This window comes from Manis javanica, chromosome 3 (genome assembly GCF_040802235.1).
Source record: "Manis javanica isolate MJ-LG chromosome 3, MJ_LKY, whole genome shotgun sequence".
Lineage (NCBI taxonomy): Eukaryota > Metazoa > Chordata > Mammalia > Pholidota > Manidae > Manis > Manis javanica.
Window position 1 is genome coordinate 165,754,553 of NC_133158.1, and position 24,294 is coordinate 165,778,846.

A 24,294-nucleotide genomic window follows, 5' to 3' on the forward strand; every position below is an offset into this window, starting at 1 on the left:
TCCAAATTTAACACAATCTGAATTAATATAGTTTCTTTAACATCTCCTTTATAGCTTTTTATTGGCTAGTTAGAAGAGTCAGGAAATACAGAATCACATAAAAAATTAAGTGTTGTACTATAATGTGGTAGTAAAAATAAGACTAATCTTCAGAGAGGGTTTGCACTTTGTTTTTTCTGATAGATTAACCTATATTAAGAATACTGAACCTAAAATATGTCTCTAGTGAGTTCTAAATTCCCACTTATTATCAAAAGAAATGACCATTTGACTAAATGTCTGTCTGAATGAACACCAGCTTTCAAAAATGTGGTTCTACTACTTTGTAATCATGTACTTTGGCTTCAGGCAAAAAAAAACCTTGGAAGAGGTAATCAAGAGCAAGGGTACTGGTACCCTTGAGCTGCACAAGCAATAAGAGGCTCTTGAACTCCTCCCCTGTTTTTGGAAGGTACCCCAGCCTACCATTCCCACAGTGGGAGTTGTTCCAAGAACATGGCCTTGAGAGAGCAAGGTGTTCTTAAGACTATCTGGACTGAATACATGACTGAATCCCATTAAGGCCTCTATATAAATAAGATCTATTCATTTTGTGGCACCCCAGACAAGCCTTATAAGTTCCCTTACTAATTAAACCTTCCACCTACCAAATGGAGTGGTCTGCCTCTTTCCTCAGTACCCCCTTGCCGGGAGTGTTTAGGATCAGTTTGCAGCCAATAAGCCTCACTATTCCTCAGCCTCAATTTCTAATTTGTAAAATAGGCATTTACCTCATAGAACTATTGTAAAGATACAAATATAGTACTTAACACAATATCTAGCATTTAGCAGGTGTTCAATAAAAAACATTTCTATTTCACTCAAAAGTTGTGTTGGCCAAAGTCACATAAATTAAGTGAATAATGAGGTCTCCTAAAACAATAAATCCAAATTTATTACAGGAAACCCACCCAGAAAATACAAGTTGTTTTACCAGTCCATTTTCTGATGAGAACAATGAACAGTACACAGAGCAGTCAGTTGTAAAACAACAGTGATTCCTTCTAAAGCCTCAATAACAGGATTCTTTTCATTACTGTATTCAAGGAAAATCTGAAGGGATTCTGCTTTCTGTTTCAGTGCACTCCATAATATGCCCTTTTTGTTCATATCCACATGTTTAATTCTGCAATTAATTACAAAGTACAAAGATATTAATATATATTTGGTTCCAATGTGAAAAATGTGTAAAAGATAACATGTAATGCCAACTACTGAAATTTACACTAAGATAGATTTAAAACAACTTTCAGGACTAGCTGAAATATGGGAACTCTGGCCACATTACAAAAAGTTTGTTAACATTTTTTTAAAAATGCTGACAGACGTAGTCTCAGAGTTCATATATTTCAAAGTCAAATCAGACAGGCAAGTAAAGACTTAAAAAGTCTTTTAAGTAACCATATTTAGCTATAAAATCTTTCATACTAGAATAGACTACAAGAACTATTAAAATATTTTAAGCATTCCTTCAACCACCTTTAGAAAGAACAAATGTTCTTTGTGTACTTAAGTCAAAGCACTGAACTAAAGGTGATTTTTTTTAAGGCAATGAAGTTCTATTAAATGACTAAAAACAAAGTGAATGAAGGTCATACTCCTCAGTCTCTTTTGATGCTCTTTTGGAAGAGTTTAGAGATGAGCTGAGTCGACGCCTTTTGGGTGATAATCCGTGACTATTACTGCTCAGGTTTTCCTGTTGAATTTGACACTGAGCCTCCTCAATGATTTCCATACTTTCCATTTTTAAGGCTGCATAAAGTGGCCCCAATAAATACTGAGAAATAAAAAATAATTTCAAAAACTATCTGTTAGAAAGTAAGCTTATATCACTCATAAACAGCAAAAATGCATTACATTATAAGTTTTCTAATATAATAAGGTAAACTATTTTTGGAGTCTCATCAGGAAAAACAAAGGCCTAAATTAATGTACGTTATATCACAGTGTACACATATATAGTTCTATATCTAGAACTATGGTTCTATAGTCTTCAAAGGGTTACAACAGATCCTTCTCTCTATAACCTAGTTTTTCCCTCTTTCAAAATGCCATAAAAAAAATTCTATAAGGGAATTGCTAACTTCTTTCATCCTACAAATTCAGCAAAACTTACAGATAAACTAAATAAAGCTACTGTATATCTGACTATTTTATTGTACTGCCTATGTCCCACAGCCTAAATAGGAGACAGGCATAATTTGGCCTTGTCACAGGTTTTCTATACATGACTGATTATAACCTGTCAAAGATAAAATCTATGTGAGTGCTCAAATTTATGCAATTGAGTTGATAACTAACTGGTCCCCTTTTAATTAATAATGTAACACCATGCTTACACTTCACAAGTTCTACTTTAGATATTCTATTCCACTGGCAATCCATTACTAACTTAGTCAACAAATCCTTCTGAAATCAAAGTAAAAACCCAAAGTAGATTATGAAAATTATTCCATTCTGAATGTACAAGACTTATAAAGATACTGTTTTCATTATTACATCTTACATACATGTATACACTTAAATTATGAACAAAACACATATTTAACAAGTAAAGTTAAAAATGACTTACCTCTGCATCTACCTGAACTCCAAGCACATCCACAAGAGCTCTATAAATATTTCTCACATAAATCTTCCTGACTTGTAAAGCAGATTCATACCCAGCTGGCACATATTTGAGGAAATACTGCAGTAAGTGGCACAAAGCTACTTTTAACAAATCAGACTTAAGCCGCATAAGCACACCATCTTCAAACATGACACAGAGTTTTTCCAGCAGCATATTTAAATAGACAGGTTGAATATTTCTATAAGCTTCTTCTTCAAAGGGGAATAGTGACTTTATCAGCTTTGACAGTGGCTCTTCATAGAGTTTCAACTGGTCATCATCCATCTCTACAAGATGTTTCAATAATTCCAAAAGTGAGCTGAAAAAAGTGCTGGCTGGTTGTACAGGTAATCCTCCAAGCTCATGGAGTTCAGTTACAAGGCTCATTGCTAAGGATTTAACTTTTGGACTGCCACGCTCCAGCAGAACACAACCTATCTGCCAAAGTAAGAGTTCCTGCCTTCTAAAAAACACAATTGCAATAATGCGGGTAAGAACTGTTAATAAGGTGACTTCAATAAATTCCACATTCTGCATGTTCATCAACTGCAGAGGAGCTGGCTGTAAATATCCCACATGTTCATCTAATTGACTTAAAAATCTGCTTACTACAACTGGCCATTCCATAGACTGTCCCACTGCATTTCTTCTGTGGAGGCAAATCAAGTCTTCAAAAAGATGCAGTAATTCCTTTGTCAGTACTCCAAAAATAGCAGGACTCTTGCTTTTAAAAAGAAATAATAATGAGCAGATGACTTCACAGATTTTTTTGTGTAACATATGGCAGGATGGAGTTGCTGCTATTTGTAGAAGTCTTGTTATGATCCAGTTACTGAATTCTTGGAAATAATCAAAAAAGAGATATTAAATATATCATAAGTGCTAATTTGCTAAATGCTTGATGATTTATTTTTAAATATAAACTTCATTGGCAAAATAGTCTAAAACCCTCCCTACACAATGGAAACACATAGTAATTTTTAATACCAATTTTGGAGTCAGACAAGGTGTTAGCTGTTCACTTACTAGTTGTATGAAATTTTTATTTCTCTGAATCTCTGTAATTCATCTACAGAAAAGGAGTGATGACATCTATTTTCTGGGTTGCCATGATGATCAAGTAAGATAATATATATGAAATTCTCAGCTCAGTGTCTGAAGTTTGATAAATGGTAGTTCTTCTCACGCTTCAGCAAATATTTATTAAGTGGCCACAGGAACACAAGAACAAATCAGTCATAGTCCTGTCCTCATGAATCTTATGGTTTCTCAAACTTTCTGACGACAACTAAAAGATACATTTTATATCATGACCCAGTACAGATATGCATATTTACTTTATTTAAATACTTGAAACAAAAGTTGCACAAAACAGTACTTATTCTTACTACATATAAATGTACTATTTTCTATGACACTGTATTTCATCTTCATAACCCTACTAAAGGGTCATGACCTATTCTTTAAAAATCAGTGTAGCAGAGGGAGGGGCCAAGATGGCAGCGTGAGTAGGGCGGCAGAAATCTCCTCCCAAAACCATATATATTTTTGAAAATACAATGAATACAACTATTCCTAAAAGAGAGATCAGTGGATACAGTACAACAGCCAGGCTACATCTACATCTGTGAGAACTCAGCATCTGACGAAGGGAATAAGATACAAGCCACAGCCCAGCAGGACCCAACGCTCCCCCCACCCCAGCTCTCCAGCGGGAAGAAAGGAGTCGGAGCGGGGAGGGAGTGAAAGCCCAAGATTGCTAAACAACCAGCTCTAGTAATTAGAACCGAGAGCAAGGACACACACTGCATGGTATGCTGGATATTAGAGAAACAGAAAAGCAAAACCTGCGAGCATGTCCCCATGACAGGCTCCCCTGGGACAAAAGAAAAGCGAGTGCTTTTTGAAACTCTTAAAGGGACAGGGGCTTAACAGCTGGACAGAAACATCCTGACACAATGAGCTGGGTAGGCTGGGAATCGTGAGGAACAACAAGCGCCCCAGCCCTCTGGGTGGCAACGCAGCCCTGAAGCCCCTCATGGCAATAAGCAGACTGCCAGTAGTTCCCCCAGCTGGCGTTGCCCCCAACACAGTGGGCCAGCAGCCAGAGAGCAGTTGCGCGCACCCACAGTGGCAGTGGAGCAGCCCAGGAGCAGCCGCACATACCCAGGGCGGTGACACAGCAGCTGGGGTACAGCTGCAACCCCGGCAGCCACCCATAATCTCCTCCTGGCGTGTAGCTGTCCAGACCAGACAGAAAGGCCACCGCCAGCGTTCAGCTACCCAGCACAGGCAGAAGAAACCGGGGCAAGGTGCAAGGGGGGTGCCACTCTCACAGGAGAGCACACCTGGCGTGCATGCCAACCCCCGCAGGGCTCTGGGCTACCCTGACGCCGACCCCACCCACAGCAGCTTAGGGGATTAACCCGGAGGCTGCTCCAGGAGTGCAGGTAACTGACACAGGCAGTGGAGAAGGGCAAAGTGACCAGAAAACAGGAAAGGACTTTGGTCTCCCAGCTGACACACACGCTACCTGCCTGCAGCTACCTCTATCACCATGAAAAGGCAGAAGAATTTGGTCCCGTCCAGAATTACCGAGATAACCCCCGAGAGAGGGCCTGGGGAGATAGATTTAACCAATCTTCATGAAAAAGAATTCAAAATAAAGGTGATAATGATGCTGATGCACCTGCAGAGAAATACGCAAGAGCTAAAGGAGAAAGAAGGGAGGGAGAATACAGAAATAAAACAATCTCTGGAAGTACCCAGGAGCAGACTGGATGAGGTGCAAGAGGCCGATAATGCAATAGAAATTAGAGAACAGGAATACAGAGAAGCTGAGACAGAGAGAGATAAAAGGATCTCCAGGAATGAAAGAATATTAAGAGAACTGTGTGACCAATCCAAATGGAACAATATTCGCATTATAGGAGTACCAGAAGAAGAAGAGAGAAAGAGAGAGAGAGAGAGAAAAGTGTCCTTGAAGAAATAATTGCTGAAAACTTTCCCAAACTCAGGGGAAGAAATAGTCTCTCAAACCACAGAAGCCCACAGAACTCCCAACACAAGGAACCCAAGGAGAATAACACCAAGACACATAATAATTAAACTGGCAAAGATCAAAGACAAGGACAGAGTATTAAAGGCAGCCAGAGAGAGAAAAAAGGTCACCTACAAAAGAAAACCCATCAGGCTGTCATCAGACTTCTCAACAGAAACCTTACAAGCCAGAAGAGAATGGCTTGATGTATTTAATGCAATGAAACAGAAGGGCCTTAAACCAAGAATACTGTATCCAGCACGATTATCATTTAAATATGAAGGAGGGATTAAACAATTCCCAGACAAGCAAAAGTTGAGGGAATTTATCTCTGAAAAACCATCTCCACAGGATATTGTAAAGGGACTGTTCTAGACAGAAGCACTCCTAAGGTTAAATAGATGTCACCAGAGACAATAAAAATCACACCAAAGAAAGCAGACCAACCAAATACTAACTAAAGGCAAAAAATAAAGTCAACTACTCACAAAAGCAGGCAAAGGAAATACAAAAGAGTACAGAATAAAACACCTAACATTTAAAGAATGGAGGAGGAGAAATAAGAAGGGAGAGAAACAAAGAATCATCAGACTGTGTTTATACTAGCTTAATAAGAGAGTTAAGTTAGACAGTTAGATAGTAAAGAAGCTACCACTGAACTTTTGTTAACCATGAATCTAAAGCCTGCAATGACAGTAAGTACATATCTTTCAATAATCACCCTAAATGTAAATGGACTGAATGCACCAATCAAAAGACACAGAGTAATAGAATGGATAAAAAAGCAAGACCCTTGCTTACAAGAGACTCACCTCAAACCCAAAGACATACACAGACTAAAAGACAAGGGATGGAAAAATATATTTCATGCAAACAATAGGAAGAAAAAAGCAGGTGTCGCAGTACGTGTATTAGACAAAATAGACTTCAAAACTAAGAAAGTAACAAGAAATAAAGGATATTATATAATGATTAAGGGGTCAGTCCAACAAGAGGATATAACCATTATAAATATATATGCACCCAATACAGGAGCACCAACATATGTGAAACAAATGCCAACAGAATTAAAGGAGGAAATAAAATGCAATGCATTGTTCTAGGAGACGTCAACACACCATTCACTCCGAAGGACAGATCCACCAGACAGAAAATAAGTAAGGACACAGAGGCACTGAACAACACACTAGAACAGATGCACTTAACTGACATCTACAGAACTCTACATACAAAAGCAGCAGGATACACATTCTTCTCAAGTGCACATGGAACATTTTCCAGAACAGACCACATACTATGCCACAAAAAGAGCCTCAGTAGATTCAAAAAGATTGAAATTCCACCAACCAACTTCTCAGACCACAAAGGTATAAAACTAGAACTAAATTGTACAAAGAAAACAAAAAGGCTCACAAACACATGGAGGCTTAACAACATGCTCCTAAATAATCAATGGATCAATGACCAAATTAAAACAGAGATCAAGCAATATATGGAGACAAATGACAACAAGACCATAAAGCCCCAACTTCTGTGGGACGCAGCGAAGGCAGTTTTAAGAGGAAAGTATATAGCAACACAAGTCTATTTAAAGAAGGAAGAACAATCCCAAATGAATAGTCAAAGTCACAATTACTGAAACTGGAAAAAGAACAAAGGAGGCCTATAGTCAGCAGAAGGAGGGACATAATAAAGATCAGAGAAGAAATAAATAAAATTAGAAGAATAAAACAATAGAAAAAAATCAATGAAACCAAGATCTGGTTCTTTGGAAAAATAAACAAAATAGATAAGTCCCTAGTCAGACTTATTAAGAGAAAAATAGAATCTGCATACATAAACAGAATCAGAAATGAGCAAGGAAAAATGATGACAGACACCACAGAAATACAAACAATTACTAGAGAATACTAGAAAATCTAAATGTTAACAAGCTGGAAAACCTAGAAGAAATGGACAACTTCCTAGAAAAATACAACCATCCAAGACTGACCAAGGAAGAAACAGAAAATCTAAACAGACAATTACCAGCAAAGAAATTGAATCAGTAATCAAAAAACTAGCCAAGAACAAAATTCCCAGACCAGGTGGATTCACTGCTGAATTTTACTAGACATATAGAGAAGACGTAATACCCATTCTCCTTAGTTTTCAAAAAAATAGAAGAGGACAGAATACTCCCAAACTCATTCTATGAAGCCAGCATCACTCTAGTACCAAAACCAGGCTAAGATCCCACCAAAACAGAAAATTACAGACCAATATCCCTGAGGAACATAGATGCAAAAATACTCAACAAAATATTAGCAAACCAAATTCAAAAATACATCAAGAGGATCATACACCATGGTCAAGTGGGATTCATCTCAGGGATGCAAGGATGGCACAACATTCGAAAATCCAACATCATCCACCACATCAACAAAAAGAAGGACAGAAACCACATGATCATTTCCATAGATGCTGAAAAAGCATTTGAAAAAATTCAACATCCATTCATGATAAAAACTCTCAACAAAATGGGCATAGAGGGCAAGTACGTCAACATAATAAAGGCCATATACAACAAAACCAACAGCCAACATCATACTTAACAGCAAGAAGCTGAAAGCTTTTCCTCTAAGATTGGGAAGAAGACAGGGATGCCCACTCTCCCCACTGTTATTCAACATAGTACTGGAGGATCTGGCCACGGCAATCAGACAAAACAAAGAAATACAAGGAATCCAGATTGGTAAAGAAGAAGTTACACTGTCACTACTTGCAGATGACATGATATTGTACATAAAAACCCCTAAGGACTCCATTCCAAAACTACTAGAACTAATATCTGAATTCAGCAAAGTTGCAGATACAAAATTAATAATACACAGAAAGCTGTTGCTTTCCTATACACTAACGATGAACTAACAGAAAGAGAATCAGGAAAACAATTCCATTCACAATTGCATTGAAAAGAATAAAATACCCAGGAAAAAACCTAACCAAGGAAGTGAAAGATCTATACCCTGAAAACTACAAGACACTCTTAAGAGATGGATTAAAGATGGCGGCATGAGAGAAGAGACAGAGGCTTCGTCCTAAAACTAGACACAATTAGAAAATATACTTGGCGCAACTAATCCTGAGAGAGCAACAGGAAAGAGGACGGCGCCAGACTGCATACACCTGGGGAAAAGAGCAGACCTCACAGAACGGGGTAACGTACCAGAGCTGTGGCTTGGCGGGACCTGAGCCCTTCCCCCACCCCAGCTCACCGCAGGAGGAAGAGAAACTGAGCAGGTAGGGAGTGGAAAGCTTGGGACTGCTGAATACCTAGCTCCAGAGATCTGCGCTGGGAGCACAAACCTACATTTCATGGTGCTTTCATCATACTCTTCCGATTACGGGGTTGGAAAGCTGGGACAGGCGGAGTTCCTGGGGAGACTGGGATTCCAGCTGCTTGTGGAAAGCAGGGATCCATATTCGGCTGCTCTGGGACAAAAGTTTACATCTGTGTGCTTGGCCCACTGGTTCAGACAGTAGAGACAGGCACAGCAGCCGGAAAGCGGGGAACAGCTCTTTCCTCCCCACAGGCACCAATATGGCTCTCCTGCAACCCCCAACATTGCTTCAGGAGCTGAGCAGCTGCAGAATAGAACTTCTGGACACTAGAGGGCGCCATATACAACTATGAAATGCCAAAGAAACCTGGTCCAGAGTAAAATTATTGATACAACTCCAGAGAAAGATTTAAATGATATGGACCTCGTGACTCTTCCTGAAAGGGAGTTCAAAATAAAAATCATCAACATGCTAATGGAGGTACAGAAAGACATCCAAGAACTCAGGAATGAATTCACGTCAGAGATTCAATTGTTGAAGAGCATGATGGAGGGTATTAAAAGCAGGTTGGATACGGTGGAGACAATAAATGAAATAGAAACTAGAGAAGAGGAATACAAAGAAGCTGAAGCACTGAGACATTCTTAAGAGAAATTAAAGAAGACACTAATAAATGGAAACTCATCCCATGCTCTTGGCTAGGAAGAATTAATATTGTCAAAATGGCCATCTTACCCAAAGCAATATAGAGATTTGATGCAATCCCTATCAAATTACCAATAGCATTCTTCAATGAACTGGAACAAATAGTTCAAAAATTCATATGGAAACACCAAAGACCCCGAATAGCCAAAGCAATCCTGAGAAGGAAGACTAAAGTGGGGGGGGATTTCGTTCCTCAACTTCAAGCCCTACTACAAAACCACAGTAATCAAGACAATTTGGTACTGGCACAAGAAGAGAGTCACAGACCAGTGGAACAGAATAGCGACTCCAGACATTAACCCAAACATATATGGTCAATTAATATACAATAAAGGAGCCATGGACATACCATGGGGAAATGAGTCTCTTCAACAGATGGTGCTGGCAAAACTGGACAGCTACATGTAAGAGAATGAAACTGGATCACTGTCTAACTCCATACACAAAAGTAAATGTGAAATGGACCAAAGACCTTAATGTAAGTCATGAAACCATTAAACTCTTAGAAAAAACATAGGCAAAAATCTCTCGGACATAAACATGAGCAACTTCTTCATGAACATATCTCCTCGGACAAGAGAAACAAAAGCAAAAATAAACAAGTGGGACTACATCAAACTGAAAAGCTTGTGTACAGCAAAGGACACCACCAATAGAACAAAAAGGCATCCTACAGTATGGGAGAATATATTCATAAATGACATATTCGATAAAGGGTTGACATCCAAAATATATAAAGAGCTCATGTACCTCAACAAACAAAAAGTAAATAATCCAATCAAAAAATGGTCAGAGGAATTGAGGAGACAGTTCTCCAAAGAAGAAATTCAGATGACAGACACATGAAAAGATGTTCCACATCGCTAGTCATTGGAGAAATGCAAATTAAAACCACATGAAATATCACCTCACACGACTAAGGATCACCACCATCCAAAAAACAAACAAGAACAAATGTTGGCAAGGATGTAGAGAAAGGGGAACCCTCCTACACTGCTGGTGGGAATGTAAATTAGTTCAACCATTGAGGATAGCAGTATGGAGATTCCTCAAAAAACTCAAAATAGAAATACCATTTGACCCAGGAATTCCACTTCTAGGAATTTACCCCAAGAACGTAGGAGCCCAGTTTCAAAAAGACATATGCACCCCTATGTTTATTGCAGCACTACTTACAATAGCCAAGAAATGGAAGCAATCTAAGGGTCCATCAGTAGATGAATGGATAAAGAAGGTGTGGTACATATATAAAATGGAATATTATTCAACCATAAGAAGAAAACAAATCCTACCATTTGCAACAACCTGAATGGAGCTAGGGGTATTATGCTCAGTGAAATAAGCCAGGTGGAGAAAGACAAGTATCAAATGATTTCACTCATCTGTGGAGTATAAGAACAAAGAAAAAACTGAAGGAACAGAACAGCGGCAGACTCACAGAACTCAATAATGGACTAACATTTACCAAAGGGAAAGGGACCAGGGAGGATGGGTAGGATGGGATTGGGGGGAAGAAAGGGGGCATTATGATTAGCATGCATAATGTGGTGGACTGCGGGGGGCAAGGGGAGGGCTGTACAGCACGGAGAGGACAGGTCGTGATTCTACAGCATCTTACTATGCTGATGGACAGTGACTGCAACGGGGTATGGGGGGGAACTTGGTGATGAGGGGAGTCGTAAACATAATGTTCCTCGTGTTATTGTAGATTAATGATACCACAATAAAAAATAAATTAAGTTAAATTTTTAAGAAAATCAGTGTAGCAAACAATACGAAAAGGTATTTATAATAGGTTTAATAACCACTATGATAGAAGAAATACAGAACATTCTGTACTAACAGAGCATAAAGAAGGAACAACTAAGCCAGTCCTAAGGCAGGCAGGCAGGAGTAGTGAACAGAAAAGACTTTTAAGAGGACATGCTATCAAAGTTGAGTCTTGAAATTCAAGCAAAAAATTTTCAAATACTCTATGCACTGTATAGAAAAGATGTTTGCTTTACATCACTTTATTAGGAGGCCCATAAAGGGACAGAAGTAGTGGGAACAATAAAGTATAGAAAAAAGTTTCATCATCTAAAACAGGAGTCAGCAAACTTGTTCTTAAAGGGCCAGACAGGAAATATTTAAGGCTTGAGGGCTTTATGATCTCCATGTCAGTTACTCAATGGTGCCTTTGTAGTAGACACAGACATTAAGTAAATGAATGAGCATGGCTGTTCCAATAAAATTGTTTACAAAAACAGGCAGGTAGCCTATGGGCCACAGTTTACTAATGACTGATCTGGAAGAGATTATGAAAAACAGAAAAAAGAAAACCACTGAAGTGTTCAATGGCAAATAAACAAATTTGAATACTTCTGTCCCATTCTGGGTACCTACTTCATAACAAAAGAAAACAATAAGGATGCATAAAATAAACTAACCATTGCCACTTTGCTCTCTCAATTTATAGCAAATTTGACCAAAATATGTGTGATAATGTGTATGTTGTATTTCAGAAAAGGAGAAAGTAGACCGCATAAACCAGACTGCCAATAAATGCACAAACAGCAGAACTTACCAATACAACTGCCTTTGGCCTCATTTTGCCCATGGCTTCCATTTACAAACATAAGTGGGGAGGATTTCATGATATGCTGGATGAAATCCAGCAACATCACAGAAGTTGGCTGAGAGTCAGTTTTCTTTACAAGTTCTAGAGCAACTGAAACAATAAGAATTTCATTTTGAAAAAGTCAGGACAAATTCACAGGGAAAGCAGTACAGCATGGAGAATACAGCCAATGATCCTGTAACATCTTCCCATAGTAACTGCACTAGTGGGGGTGAGTATTTATGAATATGTGTAACTGTTGAACCACTGTGTTGTATATTTGAAGCCAATATAAGATTGTATAGCAATGATACTTCAATAAAAAAAACATTTTCACCATTGCAGAAAGTTGTAGGACAATGCTAAGATAGTCTTCAAAAGAATATTGAGCAATAGATGTGATAGAGAGCCAGTTTTAATGGAAATGATTTAAACATTTTACGACTTAGCAAGTTTTCTGCCAATTTTTGGGAAAATGGTTTCGCAAATCTTAAGTAGTTTCCCTCTGTTGCTATTTTGCATTTTTATATTAATTTAATGGCTACTGAATTGTGCATATACTCTTAAAATATTAATAGCATTATGTAGCTTTTCTAAAGTATTGGTGTAATGAATTATGCTGATTGACTTACAAATATTAAACCATACTAGAATTTCTAGAATCATCTTAATGGTAATGGAATATTTTTTCTTGAGACATAACTGGATTTAATATGCTGATATTTATTTAGAAATTTTCATTCACATTCATGAAAGATTATCTCTAGTTATCTTCTCTTCTGAGCAATATATTTCAGTTTTGGTATTAAGGTTATTCTTTTATAAAATGGGAAATTTCTGGCTTTCTCTATGGACTGGTAGATTTGATAAAACATAGAACCATTGAGTCCTGATTTATTTAGGAACATGTTTCTTAATTTCCAACTGGTTCAGACATTTCGGTAATATTTTATTTCTGTTTTTATTCGATCTTATCAGAGAATGTGATCTTTCAAAAGCCCTACTTGAAAAAAATGTATCAATCATTTATCTGAGGAACCCTTAGTGTTTTGTAATGTTGCAAGGACACAGGAGTATAGGTTATATAGTCTGTTTATAACATACGAAGTCATTTTTATGTCTATTAAATATAGCTAATTGATTATAGTTTTTCATATTTTACCTCCATTTTTATTAACTTGATCCATCATATTTTTAAAGAGATGTAATCTCCACTATAAATTATGATTTTAAGGTTTTGTTGCCTTTCTATTAATTTTTGCTGCTCTTATTGGTGTTCATATAAAGGTTTATACATATTATATCTTCATGTAACATATACCTTATTTTTACATGTCTCTTTTTTACCTGCTGAATACTTTTGGCCTTGGATTTTAACTTGATAATTATATCATCAGACCTTTTATTCCACTTATATTTACCTAATATATCCTTACATAGTATTTAGTTTTACTGATTTACTTTAAATGTGCTTTCAGTAAATAACACATAACTCTTGTTTAAAAAAAGAAAGTCATGACAAACTAAACACCAGTCGTTTTTGTTAAGAAAGTAGGCTTTGGTGACCAGAATTATATTCAACACAGTGCTCAGGATAAACTGATGTGTCTGAATACTACAATCCTATCATTCTGATTTTAAATGTTTAGTAATATGTGTATTCATCTATCATATATCCATATACCAACATGTACTATAGGCCTACAATATTCTTAGCATTGTACTAAAATCTGAGCATTAAAAAATCCTCACAATCAGGTGAGGTAGTCAGACAAATAAACTAATAATTATAATACAGTATGTTAACCACCGTAGCCACAGTACAGGAAACAAATGTCTGGGAAGATGTTGTGAGGGAGTTGATTCCTAGATGATGAAGAGCTGGTCAAGCAGAGCGTGGAAGAGTAAATGGTCTAAACAGAGGGAGTAACATGAAAACAATCTTGCAAGTACTCATTAGTCCTTTGTTATTTTTCAGCAACTCATAATTTTACTGATTGAAAAATGAGGCTATATGATTATTCCAAGAGATTAAATCTGTGCCAAATTTGAAATTAAATTTATAAACCATGAGTGAAATGCCACTCAATGATACCCCTTTCATGTTATTTTAGCAGATGTGACAAAAGTGGCACGAACTTGCCAAACTGGTAATATTTGTCTTTTAGATCACCACAAAGGAAAAGAGCTGATTCAGTAACCACAGAATCTTACTATCTCCCACAAAGTCACTAACTCTGATTTAAAGAGGTGTTTTTTTTTTTTATGGCATTTTCTGTTTTTTACCACTGGCATAAGACCTAACTAAAATAGGGTCCACATCACTAAGACTGAACAAATATTTTGTATCTGTAGTAATATCTTACATCAAAGAACTCACAGCAAGCAGCAGAAATATAGATAACAGAATTACTTTAAAAGCCTAAATCACATTATACTACAAGTAATTCTATAAATAACTTGCTTGAAAATATTAACTACCATAAACACTAACTATATTTAAAACTACCTGGAGAAAAATGCTAGTCTAATGTTGTATATATAGAAAAGAAAATAATTTATAAAGCTTACATAATAAACGTGTCTTACCAACATTTACATCTGTAAGTATTCGGTCAATGAACTGACATAGAATTTGTCTTGGCTTCTGGACAACTGTATTATATTCATCTGGACTGGCACTAAAATACAAAGAAAAAGTGTTTTATTCTAAGGGGACTCACAATCTCATGTGCAAAAAACTCTCTCAAGGTGAATTTAACAAATGTGTTCAGTTTTAATGTTGACATTCATAGATTTTTCTGTTTAAAAATGAAAGGGAACTCTAAACACATTATTGATTTACAAGGAAAAAAACAAGCTAAATGACACCACAAACATCCAACCTGCAAAATCTAGACCTGCCCTGTCCAACTTCATGTAGCCATTATCACATGTAGGTATTGAGCACTTGATATGTGGCTAGTCCAAATTGAGATTGCTATAAGTAGAAAATAGACATTGGGTTTTTAATATTTGGTACAAAAATGTATAATATCTCATTAATAATTTTATATCAATTACATGTTGAATTATCTGGATATATTAAATAAATTATTAAAAATTAATTTCACCTATTTCTTTTTTTGTAATGTGGCTACAAAAAATGTTCAACTGTGTAAGTGGTCTGCATTATATTTCTATTGAGCACTTTTATTTCCAGACTTGTAGAAAGTCTATAGGAAGACAGTTTCTTCAACAAATAAATTTCAAGGGAGAAACCCATACAAGTCGTATCAACCAATTACAATGTATAATCCTACATTAAATAGATTCAAAAACAAAAACTATTAGTTAACTATACATGACAGTTGGGAAAACCTGAACAGACTAGATATTTGATGCTATTAAGAAATTATTCTTATGTATGATAATGTTTTGGAATGTTTAAAAAGTCTTCATCCCTTAGAGATAAACAGATATTTATGGATGAAACGATGTCTGGAATTTGCTTCAAAGCAATCTGAGTTGAGAGGAAGAGGTTAAATTGATAATTGTTAGGTGACATGGGAACTCAATATACTATTTCATGCTACACTACCCCTTTCATCTAATTTTAGCAGATGTGACAAAAATGGCAATAAGATAGGGATATTAAACCCTAATTTGTATATAATGAGACCGATGCTCATTGAGATTATATAATCTACCACTACTAGAGCTAGAAGCAGTGAACATTCACCTTGGAAATGAATACAAATATAATGAACAATAAGAAAGTGGAGAAAGAACCCTAAGTGAAGGTCAGAGGACCCATGAAGGGGAAAGGGAAAGAGAGCTAGAGAAACAGAAAAACCATGAGACAAGTTTTAAAAACCAAGGAGGTAAAAATTTCAGGCAGGGAGCTATCAACAGGATGAAATAAAATCAGTTTGTTAAAATGTCCTTTGGATTTTTTATCATGGGAAAATATACTTAACATAAAACTTACCATCTCAACCATTTTTAAAAGTACAGTTCTGTGGCATTAAGTACTTTCACATTATTCTACACCATTATGACCATTCCTCTGCAGAATTTTTTTCATCTTCCCAAACTTAAACTACGCTCATTAAACAATAACTCTACCCCTAGCCCATAACAACCACCATTCTACTATCTGTCTCTATGAATGAGACTGCTTATTCCACCGAAGTTGAATCTTATATAGGTATATCCCACTTTCCCAAGTTTGTTACATACCACTTCACCTTTATGAAAGACATAATCAGTGTGTTTTCTTTAACTTAAAGAAACCCAAAGAGGCTTTTCCCTTTTATGAAAAAAGACAGAAAGGGAAAATAGTGCCTAGTGTTTGTTTTGCAGCAAGCCATTAGAGGCAGTGTGCACCTGAGCAGCAGAGGCACTGCCAAGCTCCTTCCCTGGGAACTACACTCAGCATCTCAGCATCAAGCCCCATACCACTCTAGACTGTGTCTGTGAGCATGTGACTTATTTGTGTTCTCAAGATGTGTCTAAGGTATCAGAAAAGCCTAACAACCATTATTTTTGGGGCCTAGGGATGCTCAAAAATCTGTCCATATAAATTAATGGTAATTACTTCTTCATTTTACACCATTATAACTTACAAAGGATTTCACAGGAATGCTCTACTTTTAGATAGCAAGGGAACCTGTATTTATCCTTTTAACTGAAGTAACTGACTTCAGTTAGCATGTCTTCACAGCTCATCCATGTTATTACATACATCAGAATTTCCTTCCTTTTTAAGGTTGAATGATATTCCATTGTATGTACATACCATTGTGTTTACATATTCATTCCTCCATAGACACCTGAATTACTTTCACCTTTTGGCTATTGTGAACAATGATCCTATGAACATGGGTGTAAAAATACCTGTTCCGATCCCTTTCATTATTCTGGGTATATATATATCTAGAAAGCAGACTGCTGGATCATGTAGTAATTGTATTTTTTTGAGGAACTCCCATACTGTTTTCCACAATGGCTATACCATTTTACATCCCATTAGTAAGGTACAATGTTCCAATTTCTCCTTATCCTCACCAACAGTTGTTCTTTTCTTTTTTAACAGGAGCCATCCTCATGGGTATGCAGTGATATCTCACTGTGGTTTCGATCTACATTTCCCTAATGATTAGTGATGTTGAACATCATTTCATGTGCTTTTTTACCATCTGTCTTTCTTCTTTGAAGAAATGTCTCTCCAAGCCATTGCCCAATTTTTAATCAAGTTGTTTTTGGTTGACATTATTGATTTGTAGTTCTTAATATGCTCTGGATATTAACTCCTTGTCAGATGTATGATTTGTAAACATTTTCTCTCATTCCATAGGTTTTCTTTTCACTCTGTTGATACTGTCCTTTGATACACAAAAGTTTTTAATTTTGATGAGGCCTAATTTATCTATTTTTCCAATTGTTATCATGTTTTTGATGTCACATCCAAGAATTAAGGTCTTTGATCCATTTTGAGTTGACTTTTTTTTTATGTTCTCTGGATTTTAAAGTTTCATTGTAGAGGTAAAGGCAAAAGACAGATTACAAGGGGTTGAAAAGCAAATGACATACAGATTTTGAGGATACCATGCTCTAAAGCTTGACCATGAAATCTAAGAGAAGAATTTGGGTAGTTGTGACTAAAGGAATGTATGAGGTCAGGAGAGGATTTTCTGTTTGTTTTTGTTTTTCCCTTAAGATGGGGAGACTTTAGCAGCTGACACTTGAAACTTGGTTTTGTTTTCTGGAACCATGTACAAGTGAAGAGATAATCCTTAGGAGGATTGTCATTATTCCTAATGATAATCATTAATATATATTCACTGATATTAGAGGAAAAGATGACTAGATGCTAATAATTTAATAAGTTCAAATAAAACAAGATAAGATTCCCTGCTTCAAGGAACTCAGATTAGTTGCTGGAGAGGAGGGAGGAATGCACACAAATGATTTTAATCAAGTGTCATATAAACCCAAAGTAGGAAATACTTAACTCTGTACAGAGAATTCACAGAAGGCTGTGCATAAATGATTAGCTCAGTACATCACTTCTGACAAAACAGCTGAGGATGTAGTAGATAAGCTGTTATTTATAAAGAAAAAAGCTATGTATTTCATATATGTAATTAAAATAACTACATAGCACCATAAAATGTACATATATTTTCCTACCTATTAATCCCAAACAATGCTAAAGGGAAAAATGAAAAGATAAAATGTTTTCTTGATTATTCAATGCAAGTCCAGCCTTAATTGTTACGATACGAGATCCATGGCATTAACAGCAGTAGAGAGTACATAAAAAAATTGTTGACTGAATAGCTCATAAGAATTTCCTGAATCTTATAGCTCCTAATCCTTAACATACAACCTTCCAGCCCTGTAGAGTATTTGCTTATTCTCTGTCCCTAGATCTTAATCTCCTAGAGGTGGGAGACTATGCTTTATTTCTTTATGTATACCTTGCAGCACCAGTAGACCACAAATTCCTACAGGAGAAAAAAAATGTATTTTATTTCTCTTTGAGTCCCCTATACCACCAGCAACTGTGTCTTGCTTGACTAAGTTACTGAAATTAACAAATATTTACAAGTAATATAAACCCCAGGTATATAGAATCAAAGAAGGAGTAGTTGTACTTGCACATGAAAGCAAAAAACCTTGATGCTACTGATCTTATCGTTTAAGCTGTACTAGCCAATAGAAGTATCTTGCAAGTCACATGTGTGGCCACATTAAGAATATAAAAACAAATTTTAATCATAACAGTATATCCAAAATATTATTTGGCCATGTAATCAATATAAAAATTATTACTGAGATTTTTATATTCTTTTTTTAATTCTAAGTCTTTGAAACCAAGTGTTGATAATTACAGAACATCTCAATTTAGATTAGCCACATACCAAGTGCTCAATGGCCAGTTGGCTAGTGGCTACTATACTGTAGGGCATAACAGGTTTAAATAAAACAAAAACTTTTTAAAGTCTGAAATTATAAGGCAACATGAATTATTTTAGACAGTCAGGAAATTTTGTTTTATAAGTATAATTTGGGAAGTGTCATTTAAAAATGTGAATAAGGAGGTGTTGGGGGGGAGAAACCAGGATTGTGGGTGGTAGTCAGTTTCCTATAAAGTTATTTTATATAAAGATAATGCATTCATGTGTTATTTTTATAATTTCTTAAAAATCAGTTTTTTAAAAAAGTGAATGATATCATTCATTAGATGTACTATCAGAATAAAGAAACACGTGGGAGAGTAAGCACTTATTTTGTGACCTGTACCTTGGAACTGGGCTAGAAGGGTATACTTTTCAAATGTATACTGTAATACTGAGCTGAAAGTGTATACTTTTTAAATGTATACATTTGAACGGAAATTTAAGTATCACATGAAGCTTGGATACATTTAGCAAACACTTGAGTGGTTCTCTGGGGCAAGCATCAAATTCCTGGATAATCAAGATACCATGCATTAGCCCTAAAACAATTTATAAGTTCAAGGATAAAAACATAAATAGGTAACTTTAACATAGCATACATAGTTAGGTATTAATAGAGCTAAGACAGAACATTAGAGGAACATTCAGCCCTAAACAGTGCCTATCAGTGAAGGTTCCTTGGAAGAGGTACAGAGTTGAGTCCCTACAGGGCTGGGCAGACATAATAAGGGAAAGGAGGGAATTCCAAGCAGAGACAGCATGTGGAAAGGCTCAGAACAAGAACATTAGCTGCTGTAGAAATGCTAAGTGGCTCTATATGGCTAAAGAAGAGGGAGGCAGTGAATGGAGATGAAGTTAAAGAGGGAAGATTAAAGTTTATAAAGGACTAAGGAATTTGGATTTTGTACTGAAGGAGCCTAAGTAGGAAGTGAAGGTTCAACATATTTTTAAAACATGAATTCAATTATGTTATCTCCCAGTTTAAAATATTCCAGTGGCTTCTCCTTGTACTTAAAATAAAATCTAACTCCTTATTCTGGCCTATGAGGTGCTAAAGGATCTGGTCCCTGCCTACTTCTCCATCCTTAACTCACACCACTCACCTCTTTGCTCCCTATGTTCCAGCCTTGCTCATTTTCTTTAAAAAAGTAGGCTCATTCCCACCTAGGGAAATTGTACTATTATTCCATCTCAGATACTTCTCCCAGTTTCACACACTTTCACAAGAAAGTATCTTGTGGTGTCAAATTAATTTTAAAATGGAAAGTCAGAGAAGGTCTTTTCAAAATGACATCTGAATGGAACCAGCCAGTGTTCAGACAGAAGAACCAACAAGTACAGAGAATTGAGGGCTGGACTGACTTTGTATATATGAAAAATAAGGCTAATGTCATTGAAGTAGAGTAAGGGAGGGATACATGGCCATGACGTTAGATGCAGGATCTTAGGGGCCCTGATAAGGAGTTTGGATTTTATTCTAAGTGTGCTGGGAAGTCAAGGTCAAGGAAGGGTTTGAACAGGGGAATAATATTATATAATCTATAACATGATTTATAGTTATAAAAATCACTTTGGTTGCTGAATGGGAAATCCTTTGTAAGTGGATAAAAATGGAAATGGAGAGATCAACTGAGAGATTATTATAATAGTTCAGATAAGAAGTTACGAGAATAGCAGTGGAGATGGGGGGAAGTGTATTTTAAAAAGGTAGAATTGACAGGATTTGCTGATGGGTTAAGGGATAAGGGAAATAATCAAGGATAAACACCTAGGCTTTTGGTTGGTACATTTACAATAACCTGGAGAAGGAACAGATTTAAGGACAGTGAATCAGGAGTTCAGCTTTGGATATGTTCATTTTCATTTTCCAGGTATAGATGTTAAGAAAGCAACATAGCATGTATCTCTGGGATAGAGATATAAATTTGAGAGTTACCAGCATATAGATGATATTTAAAGCCTTGGGACTAGATAAAGTTACCTAGGAAGAGAGTAAAGATAAAAAAAAAAAAAAAAAAGGACCAAGGACATAGCCTAAAAGTACACAGGGAGTCAAGAATGGTTACTAGATTTCTGGTTTGGAAAAATGGGTGAACACGGTATCATTTATTGAAATATCCCTACCTCAGTGAATGAAAGGGATTAAAAAGAAAAAAAGCCTTGGAGAGGCTAGGTGTGTGGAGAATTTGTACTGGATTTGTTGAGTCTTAAAACTGCATAAAAGACACCCAGGTAAAACTGTCTGTATACAATTGTATATAGGAGCTAGATACCATTTGGAGAAACACATCTGGAATCATCAAATAGCAGATGGTAGACGAAAGCAGAAGAGTAGATAGGATCACACAGAACGACCATGCAGAGAAAAGAATGCTAACAGCAAAAAACTGGAGTAAAACTTATCTTTGAGAGACAGAGGAAGAGGAACGCACACATTAGTACAGTGACATCGTGCTTTTTTCAGAAATCTATCATTGTCCATTAAGGGAAAAAAAAACAACTGAGAGAAAAGGTCTTGATAGCTTGAATCTTTGACACCCAGCTCTGATAACTGCTAAATCTTTGAATTTGGTACATCAACTTCTATGACTTAGTTTCTCAACAGTAATATATTTGCTTCATTCTATAATATTGAGATACTATGAGACTGAGTAACCTTGAATGAAGCAGTTGCAATGAAAAAGTCAATTAAAAATTAAAACTATTAGAGAATTCTCCATATGGGTCAGTTTTTCTATTCTTTCTCTCCAATTGAATGAAATCAAAGGTAACATACCTGTTGATGAAAAACTATTAACCAATCCAAGATACTATTATTTCTATTAATAAATCTCAGGAAGAGAGAAGGATGAGAAATATTAATCAGGTAATTCTCCATTAAAGCAAGGTGGGAAAAACATACTGAGCTTCACATTGAGCCTGAACGATGAGATCTGTATGTGTCAGCTTCCTAAAAGGAGTGCTTGTATTCATCTACTTTTAGAATGGTTATTTTACAAAATGTTAACACAAAGCATGAGTGCGGCATTCATATAAAGTGAAAAAATTCACACCCACAAAAACAGGATGATTCGGTTAAGACAAGTATGGTCCCTTCATTTTTCCTCTTATTTGTGTAACTGAGGAAAGCTGAATGTCCTTGTATGGCAAACCAGTGGAGATGAACATTGCTACACCTGCACGGCAAAAGGAAAGGGAATAAAATATGCCATGAAATTAATGCCAGTTTTGATTCTGTGCTATAGTTTGCAAACAGTTTAAGAAATTGGGATGCAATTAGTCCAGTTGATAGTTCAACTGCAGTAGTGGCACAGACCCACTTCTTTCTTGTGTGCAGTGGGTTACAGTCGTTTTTAAAAAGCAAACAAAACCCTGCCTTCTACTTTTTAGGCCTGATTGAGGGAAGGCTGCTTGTGTGTTGAGGAGGATGGCGGCCATCCACAACCCTCCCCTCTCCTTGGGTAGGATTACTGGTTTACTGTGTTTTTACTCTTGGGTTTATAACAAACTTCTGTAAATGAAACAGTATTAAGTTATTTTCAAATTTCAGCAACCTTCTGTGCACATTCCTATTTCGTGGACGCTGTAGCTGATTTTTGACAAAAATAACGGATGGGGGGGTTGACGAAAATAACGGATTGGGGACTGGATGATCAATACTGGGTAATCTTCAGAACGATCTATGGGTTCACTTCAAAGAACGAAACGAACTGCCTTTTCTAGCTATTGGCCTTCCTTGCACAAAATCAGAACCAGTGATTTTTCTTTCAAGGTCAGTTTTGGGTCAAAACTAAAAACCCAGTTCCTTCACGGAGAGCCATTATAAAGAACAGAAACTGAGAAAAGTCCACAGGTCAAGTCCCTCATCTATGGAAAGACGTGTTCGAGAAGCAAAAGAGTGTAGGGAAGCGACGAGAAAGTGATCAGAAGGGGCCTGTCCCTCCAGCTGCAGAAAGCAAACCCCCGCGAGGGACGAGCTTCCGCACGCGGCCCGCAGACCCCTCCCTCAGCGCGGAGCATCTCCGCAAGGCCCGGGGCTGAGTGGCCTGCAGCCGGGACGTGCGCGACAGCCGGGGGAGAGCACTTGAGACGCCGGCCAGGCCCGGCAGAGCGGGGCGCGGGGCTCAGGACGGCCGGCCTGGCCCTACCTGCCCAGCTCCCGCAGCGCGGGGATCATAGACGCCAGCTCCAGGCCGTGCTCGCCCATGCTGAAGGTGCGCGGCTCCCGGCAGCGCCGCCGAGGCCGGCTCCGGCGTTTCCACAGCCGGCCTCTGGCGGACAGGGCGGCGCCCGACGGAGCCTCGAGGGGCCCAAAACGCCTCTCGGAAGATGCTGCCCGTCCGGCTCTGCAGGCCCTACTGCTTTTCGGCGCAGGACCCGGGGGAGGCCGGGAGGCCGAACGGGGGCGGGGCGAGCAGCGGCGTGCGCGCTACTCAAGTTTCCCGGGCTGGGTTCCGGCTTCCTTCCGAGCGCTGGCGGGGCGAGATTGGACGAGAGTTGGGTTTGGGCGGCGCCGCTCTGTTACTCGCCTGCTGGGAGGCTCCTGGGGCGCTCGGCGAAGGCCTACCCACCAGATCTGGGGAGAAAGAGCGTGGCGTGCAGTAGCTCAGACTCCCTCGCTTCACAAATGTGAAAACTGCGACAGTTCAGCGAGTAAAGGCGAAGGCTAGATCCCAGGTCTCCCCAAGTCGTGGCCCCTCGGGTGCCTCATTCAGCAGCAGTACTGTGTATGATACCGTTGTGGGCATCTTCCCTATGATTTAACTTTTAAAGTAAATCGGTGGATTTGGGCTGTAGACATTTTCTAGCTCAACCCAACTTGTTTGAAAGATAGCCATCATAAGGGACTGTTAACATGTCAAAATTATGTATTTAATTAGGCAAAGCCATGCAGTGTGCTTTCATTTGTTCCTTGGTACATACTGTAATTGTGATACAGTATTTAAAAAAAAAATCAAAGCGACGTAATGACAGCCACATCTGCTGGTGCATCAGGGATCTGCATTAGCTGTACCCTCTGCTTTGACCT

The 24,294-nt window shown here is 37.6% G+C and overlaps 1 protein-coding gene across 5 annotated transcripts in view; it reads right to left on the reverse strand.

The window, feature by feature from the left end:
* The window catches only part of ATR (ATR checkpoint kinase), a 127,888-nt gene extending 104,254 nt beyond the window's left edge, over positions 1-23,634 (reverse strand). For 2 of the 5 annotated variants that reach the window (XM_073232326.1, XM_073232327.1), the window contains exons 1-6: positions 23,414-23,634; positions 14,908-14,999; positions 12,286-12,429; positions 2,612-3,489; positions 1,638-1,816; positions 974-1,165 (exon numbers count right to left, since the gene is read on the reverse strand). In XM_073232326.1, the coding sequence (XP_073088427.1) occupies positions 974-1,165; positions 1,638-1,816; positions 2,612-3,489; positions 12,286-12,429; positions 14,908-14,999; positions 23,414-23,472 (1,544 nt within the window). In that variant the 5' untranslated portion in view covers positions 23,473-23,634. Of the gene's footprint in view, positions 1-950; positions 1,166-1,637; positions 1,817-2,611; positions 3,490-12,285; positions 12,430-14,907; positions 15,000-23,413 lie in introns of those variants that run through there. The other 3 variants (XM_073232325.1, XM_017660861.3, XM_073232328.1) reach the window with 3 other exon arrangements.
* Between the last annotated feature and the right edge of the window lie 660 nt (positions 23,635-24,294).